Source organism: Euprymna scolopes, chromosome 36, assembly GCF_053919585.1.
Source record: "Euprymna scolopes isolate OS-2025 chromosome 36, ASM5391958v1, whole genome shotgun sequence".
In the NCBI taxonomy this organism is placed as follows: Eukaryota; Metazoa; Mollusca; class Cephalopoda; order Sepiida; family Sepiolidae; genus Euprymna; species Euprymna scolopes.
In genome coordinates, this window is record NC_136517.1 from 51452684 (window position 1) to 51464965 (window position 12282).

Genomic DNA, 12282 nt, shown 5'->3' on the forward strand with positions numbered 1-12282 from the left:
GACATTGTGTTGAACAAAGATGGCGGCGTAGTTCAGATCAGTAACCAAGATGGCGACCAAGAATCAAATGCGGTCTGTGGCCTAGTTAACCTCTTAAGTTCTGAGATATTATGTTGAACAAAGATGGCGGCGTAGTTCAGATCAGTAACCAAGATGGCAGCCAAGAATCAAATGCGGTCCGTGGCGTAGTTAACCTCTTAAGTTCTGAGATATTATGTTGAACAAAGATGGCAGCGTAGTTCAGATCAGTAACCAAGATGGCGACCAAGAATCAAATGCGGTCCGTGGCGTAGTTAACCTCTTAAGTTCTGAGATATTATGTTGAACAAAGATGGCAGCGTAGTTCAGATCAGTAACCAAGATGGCAGCCAAGAATCAAATGCGGTCCGTGATGTAGCAAACGGTGAACTGATTGAATCCAAAATTCGACGATTTTTATAATAATTTTGCGACATTTTCATTGGTGGTTTAGCACAGCCGTTGGTTATAAAAATGATTGGCAAATCCGTTCGTCTCATACCCCCATCACAAGTCCATTGTGATGGGATGTGTCTCCTAGCGGCTTCGGCTGCAGGGAGACAGGGTAGTACATGTCAAGGATTCGTCACTTGACACTCAGTCCAACAGGTGAGGGGCCGGGAACCGGCCCAGCACCTGTTGAACTGAGGTACGCCGCCTGGGTAATACCTAGGAGGTCCACACTCCTAGACCTTGCCACCGGGCTTTCCGGTCGGGCAAGTTTATTGCTTGCTGCCTGAGGCGCCCTGACCGGGGAATGCCGATGGGGTTACTCAGGCAATTTTTAAAATTGCAGGAGAGCCCCTTCTTTAAGGGAGCCTGCGGGGTTCCCACTTTCCGGCCTTGTGCCACATATTGCTGATGTGGGCAGCAATTAAATATATACCCCCATCACAAGTCAAAAACATTTTACAACTTTCTTCAAAGTCGGCATCATGTTATAAGGGGATAACGATTTCAGATTTGTACATATATAAAAGGAGAGAGAGTAAAATATTAATAATTATTTTTATACCTAAAGATACTAGCGTTTCATGCTTTCGAAATCAGCAGTGCAGGAAGAATTAAGGGAAATAACACACCTACAAATTTTTAATGCGAGTATAACAGTACAGCAGTCAGAGAGTGTTCTACTGACCGGAAGTCGTGAACATTGCATATCACTAGTTGATTGTCTTTTTGTTTTATTTTCCAAACAGGACTCAACTTTAATAATCCTAAAGGGGCTTATAATCATTAAGGTTAATAACTATTTTTATACCTATACAATGCATCTGACATATACTACATCCTGACTGAGACACTGATGCTTCATGCTTTCGCAATCATCAGTGTAGAAATGATAATTACTGCTGGTTGAATGATTAGAAGCCAGTTACAAAGTCACCATTGACTATTTGCTAGGAAATTACCCCTGGGACTATATATATAAGTCCCAGGGGTAATTTCCTCGTTCGATCCTCGGCTGTGGAAAAGTGTATGCCTAGCCGCACTGATGAGTTGTGATACAACGAAACTACTGTATGTGGACGACAATATATATATATATATATATAAATGTATATGTTTCGATACCTCCATTCAGTATGTGGATGACAATATATATATATATATATATATATATATATATATATATATATATATATATATATATGTATATGTTTCGATACCTCCATTCAGTCTCGAAAGATAAAGGATACCCCTTGGAACCACACCTCTCCTAAATCAGCACTGTTTGAGTACAGTGGCAAGGAGAAACCAGGACGACTGGAAACAATGCCGAGATAAGCAGAGAGCACGTGCAGCTCCTGGAAGTCCCAAATGGTCACTCATTTAGTACTGATTAGGTTCAATGTTGCTTAACTTCGGGGATTCAACAGGAACCTGTGCGTGAACATGATTATACCATGTATATATATATATATAAAACTTTTGGATTCTGTCGGAAATACATTTATCAAATATCAACCGAATTTTCTTTGTGAACTAAAGTTCACCTAGTGTCATTCTTAAAATTCTTTTGGTTTTGCAATTATCAAATAAAATCGTAGCAATTCATCTTTAGTTTAACTTCCATCTGTTTTTATTAAGGCCCATTTAAATATATCTATGAAGCGTTCTGTTTTGGCATTAAATCATGGATAGTACGATGTTGTTGTAAGTTGGATAACCGAAAATTCTTGGCAGAAATCACTAAATTCTTTAGTCATTAATTGAGTTTTATTTATATTTCCACTGAAAAATAAGCAATAGATAAATAAAATAAAGGTCTAGATAGCAAGTAAACAAAAAGATATTTTATTTAACATTTCTATTAGATATCCGCTTTCCTGAAACATGGGTTATTCTGGTTAGGGTCTAAATGCTCAATATAAAGCAGGACCTAACGTTATATCTCTCTACTAAGAATCAGGCTGAAACTCCTCTATGCTTTCAAATCTTCTGTAAGTCAGAGGAACATTCGTACATACACTGGAACCTTTAAAAAAATGCACATCTATATATAGCAATATAGATCAGTGCATTCGATTATTAATTATATGTATCTAGCGACACACACACACACACACACACACATATATATATATATATATATATATATATATATATATATATATATATATATATATATATAAAGAGGAAGACCCGACGTTGCTCGGGATTGAATGATGATCAACAAATGTTTAACACTCCCATATTTTTATTGTAATCAAAATCGGTGAAATCGCCAATTTTTCAATCAAATCGATTGATTGCCTGCTCTAGCTGGGAACCCATCACATGCACTGACAGGAAGCTTACCATGCTTCATCCCAGTGACTTAGTCCACAATATATTGTAATTTGCATTGCACTGTAGAGAACCTTTTTATAAAATTATTTGTTGTATGTAAATATGATTGGATTTATAATTATTCAAACATTTATTAAAATAAAATATGCATCAAGTGCGCTTGAAAGCCAAATCACAGCGTAATATTTAGAAAATAAACAAATATTTTACTTGTTTGAAATTTATCACATAAATATATTTCAGAGGTATACTCTATCTTCAGTATGCTGTTTTCTTTCTTTTTTTTCTTTTCTTCTTTCTCTACAACTGCTGAGATACAACGTGTGACTCTTTACAAACAGACATTTCTTTCTCCAACTTTACAACATGGAGAGAAAAAAGAAAAGAAAAAAAAGGAAGAAAACAACATACTGAAGATGGAGTCTAGCTCTGAAACATATTTATGTTATAAACTTCAAACAAGTAAAATATTTGTTTACTTTCCTAATATTACGTTGTGATTTGGCTTTCAAGCGCACTTGATGCGTACTTTATTCTATTCAAATTGAATCAACATTTCTATATGGAATTCACACCCTTGACGTTAATTGTTTATATATGTTTTTCCTTTTGTAGAACAGATGACTACCTCTCTGCACAACATTCACAAGAAAACGAAGCCTGAGGTTCCCGTCGCCCTTGGTTACTACCACACTGAGTTCCAACTTCTTCCAATTGACGATGAGCCGATACAAATAGACATTGTACCATACAACAATTTTGCTCGTGTTTTTATTGACAAAACTGAGACGAAAACTGTTAACTACCATCACGATGGTCACTATTTTTGGGTGATTTGGAATCAGATGTAAGTCTCTTCAATCATTCTTTTGACATCCGCCAAGAAGGTTATGTATTTGGTTTTATTTGTAACTATGTTTGTGTTTTATTTGCTATTTTGTATACAGCCTGGAGTCCATATCGCGTGACAAGTCGTTACCAAACTGATTTAATGTTCTAACATATAGGTCAAAGATCAAAATAATGGAAATTGGCAAAAGTCACACTTTTGCCAATAACTTCAGCTCTGTTCATCGTAGAGACTCGCTACTAAGCCCATATTGTAGCCAACGAAGCCACATATTTTATATAACTTTAATCTTATCTTTACTTCCCCCCCCCCAAACAAGGCATATTGTCACTTGGGCATAAGAGGTTGTAGCTTGGAATCGTGTTTAACAGAGGTTGTGGGGAGTTGAGCAGCAAGATGTCTGTTTATATTACATTTAAACTTCTGCAGATTAGCACAGTCAGAGAAGCAGAAAATAATGAAGGAATTCCAAAGTCGAGCAGTCTGGGCGAAGAAACTATTAGAATAGAAAGTTTTCCGGCATGTAAGTGAAGGGGTTATATTTTGTTGCTTGTCATATTAGTTGGGAGTATGTACATTGAGTGCGCACAAGTGCTACGAGTTCATCAGAGTACATTCTATTAAAGAACTTATAAAACAGGCAAAGTTATGCAACATTACGGCGATGGGACAGAAGTTGGAGCTTGGCTGATAGTGTGGGACCTATTAGATTTGAGATTTTTTTGGACCTTGTCTAAAAGTGAGAGACTAGTAGTAGGCGCACCATATAGTAATCATTCTCCATTGACCGTTGATTTTGGTTTTAGAATGCTCTGTCAAGTTTGACATTTTTATAGAATTTCAACTAACGTTGTCATCTTGACGTATGCAGGTTTACGACTAACTTATATTGTTGTTTTCGTATCGAAATTAAAATTCATAAAGATGAAATTATTATCCTTTCTCAGTGACAGAGAACAGTTACTGAATTCAGAATTTGACAGGCGTAATTTTAATTCAGTGGATTATAAGATCATCAGATAAGGTTCAAAATCCAAGGTTCCTTCAATAAGTTTCCAGACTTTTTGTACAGGGATTCAAAATTATTGTAGACTTTTGGAAATTCAATATGTTATTGCTATACATCTTATGAGATGACTGACCAATTTTTATGATTTTAGGTTCAAATGAACAGCTAGAGCAGGAATTGGAATACACCTTACAAAAGCCTGACTGCCACAGCTGGTGAATTTCAAAAATGCAATTTGGACATAGATGCAATTTAGAAGAACAATATGCAATAAAATTCTGTATTAAACTTGGAAATAATACCACAGAAACGTATGGAATGCTTCAGACTGTTTTTGGACTATCTTGCATGAATCGAGCATCAGTTTTTGAGTGGCATAAGAGATTTAAGGAAGGCAGGGAGTCTGTGAGAGATGATGTGAGATGTGGGAGAAGTAAGGAAGTTAGAACACCAGAGTTAATTGGCAAAATAAAGAATTTCATGGATGAAGACCGTCGTGTGTCTATAGAAACAATAAGTGCACAGTTTGATGTCAGTGTGGGAACTGTACACACAATTATTCACAAGGAACTAAAGATGTGGAAGATTTGCATAAAGTTTGTCCCAAGGGTCCATTTGATTGAGAAGGGGGTATTATTAGAATTAAGGTTTTTAATTAAAGTGGTTAGAGAAGTTCCTTGGTTATTATTAGAATTATGGTTGTTAAAAGAAAAAAATGTGGTTTGATATTCTTTTCTTAATTAATGTTGAAGTAGCGCCGATATATGTATGTACTTTATTAAAAGCTCGAGGTCGGAAATTAATATTAATTTGCTGATTTGTATTAGGGAAATAGTTTGAATTTTGTTCATTGTGTTCAACAAAGGGTGGGACAATGATTGTACGACGGCTGTTGGGGGGGGGTAATAAGTGTTGTTAGTGTTAGGATGGCTGTTAGAAGAAATATTATTATTCTCATTATTATTATTATTATTATTATTATTATTGCTAGTTGTATGATTGTAAATGGAGGGGCTGCTCGAGTGGTATATTGGATTAGTAACTATATAAGATGGAGGATGGGAAGAAGGATAACTTGAAGACAAAATATTAGTGTCTGTTATGGGAGGATTGCGTGGGAGCTCAGTAATTGGGCATATGCATAATTAATATATATATAACTTAACTTATTTTGTTTTCAAGTAAGATCTTTGACTTACTTGTTGTTTCATCAAATACTTCTGCATGCAAAATCCGATCCCGCATTTTGCTAATTCCTACCCTCTGATGAGAAGGAGCGTATTTCTTCGAAACTCCGCGAATAAAGGACTATCCATTTATCTAGTGTTTCCTTTTCAGATTAAATATGTTTTTAACTCATTTCAAAGTGTTTTTTAACATATTTTATTAACTGTTATATACTCATATATATATATATATATATATATATATATATATATATATATATGTTTTGTGGTTTAATTTTAAATTCTGAAAAAACAACATATAGATGCATATATTCGATTTCAGAATTTATTGCTTGACAAAGGAATATATAATAAGGGTTATTTTAATTTCCTTAATCCATGGATTTTCAACAATGACTCAGATCATCAAGCAATAAATTCTTAAATCGAATATATGCCTCTATATGTTGTTTTTTCAGAATTTAAAATTAAACCACAAAACTTATATATTGCTCTATTCTTAAATATTGAGCTTTTCCTTTTTGGCTAGGATCTCCTTGAAAGTATTACTTCAAATAATATCTATCAGGATCTTTCATCTGAATTCTATCAGTGTCTTATCTCGATTATATATATATATATATATATATATATATATGCATATATATACATCCACATATTTTTTTTATATTATTGTGATTAATCGGACTACTTGTCTCATCTTCGATCTTATTCTCACAACGTTTTGACCTAAATCATAATTTGGACTATTGTTCTCATCTTGAATGTTATTCACATAACGTTTCAGCCGCTGTAATCCATGAGGCTAGCTTGCTCATATTTAAGATTTCTACCCAATCATGGCTAAAGGGGATTAAAGCAAGCTAACACCTTGAATGAAAGGGTTTAATTCGAAATTCTGTACAGATTCTGAGTTTAATAAAATGCACATGGAGAAGGTCGGAATTTATTGAGGTCAAAATCCACAATGATTTATGTGAGGAATGATGCATCTTCTCCAAGTGATATTGCCTCGAGTTATAGCACTAGATGAATACTTGTCCTGGAATCTGGTAAAACTACAATGGGGAAAGGAGTGGCTGGTTACTTTTAATGCATCTAAAACCAAGCTTCTATCTTTACATCCTCAACGTTCTGATCCCCATCTGGCATCAATTAAAATGAATGGCTCTCGTCTTGGGGAGGCCTCAAGTTTTGACAGAATCTTTGCAATATAATAAAATTTAAAAAAATATGTAAATATCAAGTCTATTGTCATATCCCTCTTTCACTGGTAAACCATTATTCCTACATTACAACATCCTTCATAATTTCCAGTAAAGTCAGATACATTCTATTTGGTCTATTCAGATTACTATTCTCATCCTAGTTGTTATTTTGACAATGTTTTAGCCATATACCGTAGTACAGCGAATAAAGGTATTGAATAGAATCAGTTCTAAGTGACAACAGATTCTCTCTCCTCTGATCTTGAGCGCGTGGTACAATGGGGAAAGGAGTAGCTGGTTACTTTTAATGCATCTAAAACCAAGCTTCTATCTTTACATCATCAACGTTCTGATCCCCATCTGGCATCAATTAAAATGAATGGCTCTCGTCTTGGGGAGGCCTCAAGTTTTGACAGGCTTCTGGGCTTGACCTTTACTCCTGATCTTAAATGGAATACGTACATCAAATCTGTTGCCAAGGCTGCTGGAAAAATGGTCGGATCCTTCTATCGATCCAGTAGATATCTCACTGCTGATGCAATTCTCTATCTATATAAGAGCCAGATACATCCAAGGATGGAATACTGTTGCCACATATGGGCAGGAGCTGCTAGAAAAGACTTGTCCTGCCTTGATACGGTTCAAAATAGACTTTGTGGCCTGGTGGGAGATGTCCTTTTCTCTTCGCTGCAACCTCTATCTCACAGAAGAGATGTTGCGAATTTGTCTCTGCTTTATCGTTATTTTGATGGAAAGTGTTCGACTGAGCTTCAATCTATGGTTTCCCCCCCTTGCCAAACTTTCACAAGAAACACTAGACTAGCTGTAAACATTATCAATAATTTTCCCTACTCTTTATCTGTGCCTAAACCTAAACATAGATTCCATGATCAAAGCTTCTTTCTTAGAACTGCACGCCTGTGGAATTGTCTTCCATTTTCCTGCTTTCCAGCTGTCTATAATATGGTTGCCTTCAAGTCCAACGTGAACAAGTTTCTGATGAGCCGTTCCACTCAACTTAATAAATTTACCGAACTTCCATTACTATTGATTACTATATTGTCCTTTTGACTACTCTACACTTTTTAACCCTTATCCTTGAGTGGCCTATCGGCCTTGATAAGTGGTGAAGGCTATGTAAAAAAAACAAAAAAAAACAAGAGGGTTACTGTAGCTAACTTGTTAACAACACAGACTGAAAACTTGGATACGCCAAGTTCGAATCCTGTTTGTTCTAAACAAACACTTTCATTAATTTTTATTTATTGTGGACAATTATCATGACGTTTTGGCCAACTAATCCTCTGACCTTTGTCAGGTGATAACCACGACGGGATAGGAACTCCGAATCTCCTAACTATATCCGCAGCAATTACTGCATTTTGTAGTTGTTGTCGTCTCAGTGGATAGAGGTGTTGAATCTCTACAGTTGCAGGTGAGAATCGTCTGAAGATAGCAGTTTCAATGCTACCCAAAGCCGGCCAGAGGCTTACTTGGCCAAAACGTGGTGAGACGACAACAACTATGGAAGGCAGTAATTGCTGTGGATGCAGTTAAGAGTTCCTATCCTGTCGTGGTTACTACCTGACGAAGTCCGGAATAATAGTGGGCCGAAACCACGTGAAACAATGACTAAAAAGATGAGGATAATAGTCTGCAATAAATAAATTAATAAATAATAGCCATCTCAATAATGAATTCCAATTAATTAAATAATATATATAATTTCATCAATTAAATAATATATATAATTTCATCAATTAAATCATATAAATAATTTCATCAATTAAATCATATAAATAATTTCATCAATTAGATCATATAAATAATTTCATCAATTAAATCATATAAATAATTTCATCAATTAGATCATATGAATAATTTCATCAATTAAATCATATAAATAATTTCATCAATTAAATCATATAAATAATTTCATCAATTAGATCATATAAATAATTTCATCAATTAGATCATATAAATAATTTCATCAATTAAATCATATAATTTCATCAATTAGATCATATAAATAATTTCATCAATTAAATCATATAAATAATTTCATCAATTAAATCATATAAATAATTTCATCAATTAGATCATATAAATAATTTCATCAATTAAATCATATAAATAATTTCATCAATTAGATCATATAAATAATTTCATCAATTAGATCATATAAATAATTTCATCAATTAAATCATATAAATAATTTCATCAATTAAATCATATAAATAATTTCATCAATTAGATCATATAAATAATTTCATCAATTAGATCATATAAATAATTTCATCAATTAAATCATATAATTTCATCAATTAGATCATATAAATAATTTCATCAATTAAATCATATAAATAATTTCATCAATTAAATCATATAAATAATTACATCAATTAAATCATATAAATAATTTTATCAATTAAATCATATAAATAATTTCATCAATTAGATCATATAAATAATTTCATCAATTAAATCATATAATTTCATCAATTAAATCATATAAATAATTTCATCAATTAAATCATATAAATAATTACATCAATTAAATCATATAAATAATTACATCAATTAAATCATATAAATAATTTCATCAATTAAATCATATAAATAATTTCATCAATTAAATCATATAATTTCATCAATTAAATCATATAAATAATTTCATCAATTAAATCATATAATTTCATCAATTAAATCATATAAATAATTTCATCAATTAAATCATATAAATAATTTCATCAAACGCACATTTGACATTTTCATTACTCACATCGCTACTTAGATGTAAAGGGCTAATATTTGGGACCATGCCTATGAAAGATTAACAAGATGTTGGTTTACATTACATTTAAACTTCTGCATATCAGTACAGTCAGGAAAGCAGGTAGCAGGAAGGGAATTCCAAAGTCTACCTGTTTGAAGGAAGAAACTATTATAGTAGAAACTTTCTGGCATTTAGGGAAAGGGTGTGTGATTTTGTTGCTAAGCAGGTTTGTCAGGGATATGTACGTCGAGGGGGGCACAGGTACAACGAGTTCATCAGAGCACATTGAATTAAAATACTCATGAAACAAGTGCAGGGATGCAACATTGTGGCGATGCGACAGGGATTGGAGCTTAGTTGATAAAGTGGAACCTTAGATTGAAGACTCTTTTTCGGGCCCTGTCCAAGATGGAGCGACTAGTGGTAGATGGTGCATCTAAATACACCAGCCCAGATGTGGCAACAATACTCCACGCGTGGGCGAATGGTGGCCTTGTAGAGGTACAGGATACTCTCAGGCGTGACTAATCTTCTAGCTCGATAGAGGGAACTCGCCATCTTTGCAGCAGCCTTTGCAATGTCCTCAATGTATTTGTTCCAGTTCATATTGCTTGTGAATGTTAAGCCTCGTGTCTAACCTCCTGGGGCGGAGGTAAATAACATAGTGAACTGGTCAATTTTGAAAGAAAAATAATGAATGTTTTTTACTCTTTTATTAAATGATTGTTTGTGAGGTAAATGAGTACTTTAATGGAATCCTCGGATATCTGTGCGTCTCATATAAAGATCAAGTGTTAGTCTAGTGAAAAGGGTCTCTTGCTTTCTGAGGACTTGAGCCAAAGTAAAATGACTAAAAAGAGAGAAACACAAAGTTTAACTTCTGTTTTCTTTTATTTGTTTGAATTTATGTGTTGCATAAAACATGAAACCTTTCACTTACTGTTTTCAGTTTTTCGATATTTTATGATTTTTTTTTTTTTTTTTTCAAATTTCAGTTTTGAAGTGGAAGTAACGAACGATTTATTGCTGCAGCTTTTTGACTATGTATTTGAAGTTAACGTATGGGACACCAAAGAGAAGCTCATGACTCGGACACGTTTTGACAAGCCACGATTTATGAAAGGTGACTTGAAAGGCCTTCTTTTCGTTTTTCTTTTCCCCCTCTTTTCTTTTCTACTTGAACATATAAAAAAAAAATTCAAGCTTTTTATGTGCTCTCGATGAAGTTAAAATTGCTCTTTTGTCACGTTTGATGAACAAGTACAATGGAGTTATCTCCCTTTGGTCACATTTTGCGTGAGCGCCGCTATTGCGATCAAATCATAATTTTGAAAAGAAAAATTCGGTTCTTGGAATATAAGAACTCCAGTTATGAGCTGCCAATGAAGATGCTCAATTTCAACCTCTTCTTTATATGGAGAAAAAAAAAAAGCTACCTTTATTAATAAACCTTTACTATTAAATAGTTTTGTTTACTTAACTACTTCATTATACTTAAACTCAAGGAGAAGCTATGATCTATGAAAGGCGATTTGAAACTCTGTTTTGTACTCCTATTTAACCCCAAACAAGACACATTATCACTTGAATTTAGAACCATATCCACGTTATTATTTTTTTTTTTTTTTTTTTTTTTTTTTTTTTGGCCTTCCATTTCCACTTAAGTGACTGGTGATGTCATATTTTTCATGTTTTCTCATAATTTTTTGAACAGTAGAGAATGGAACTTCCGGCCTTTTTAATTCCTATAATGTTACCTTTAACTTAATTAAAATAATCTTTTCCCATTATATATAGTTAAATATTTTTAAAAAAATACCTTTTGTTTATTGGATTTGGAGTTCAAAAATGGAATTGATCACTTTTTTTACAGATGAAAATTTTCTTTCTAATAAAACTCTTAAAAAAAATTATCACAACAAAAATATATATAGCACGTGGGAAATAGAAATTTCTTTAATCCTCATATATGATATTTTGATTGCAGAAATTCCCCTCTGGACCAAAGTACCGTTGGTTTGCAATAACAGATGCCACATACAAATTTATTATGTCTAGACTTTTAGCCATTATCATATGTAACTTTAGAACGACATTTAAGACACTTTTTTTTTTTACTCTTATTCACTGCAAACAAGATATATTGCCACTTGGATGTAAGCGGCTACTATTTGAGACCATAGCTACAGGGGCACACTATGTAGGGCGTTGAGCAGTGAGTTGTTTGTTCCCATGACATTTAAAATTTTGCATGTCAGTACAGTCAGTGAAGCGGGCATCCGGGAGGGAATTCCAAAGTTTAGCAGTCTGAGGGAAGAAAGGATTAGAATAGAAGGCTTTTCTGCATCTAGAGACTGCGAGATTGAAGGTTGGGGGGGGATTTTCCTGCTTGTCGGGTTAGCCAGAGATATTTACGTCGAGGGGCACAAGTGCTACGAGTT

The 12282-nt window shown here is 33.8% G+C and overlaps 1 protein-coding gene across 4 annotated transcripts in view; it reads left to right on the plus strand.

Annotated features, from left to right (window-relative positions):
* The window catches only part of LOC145260474 (uncharacterized), a 146319-nt gene that overhangs the window by 24200 nt on the left and 109837 nt on the right, over positions 1-12282 (plus strand). For all 4 annotated transcript variants that reach the window (XM_080118571.1, XM_080118569.1, XM_080118567.1 and 1 more), the window contains exons 3-4: positions 3427-3658; positions 10837-10964. In XM_080118571.1, the coding sequence (XP_079974697.1) occupies positions 3427-3658; positions 10837-10964 (360 nt within the window). The remainder of the gene's footprint in view (positions 1-3426; positions 3659-10836; positions 10965-12282) is intronic.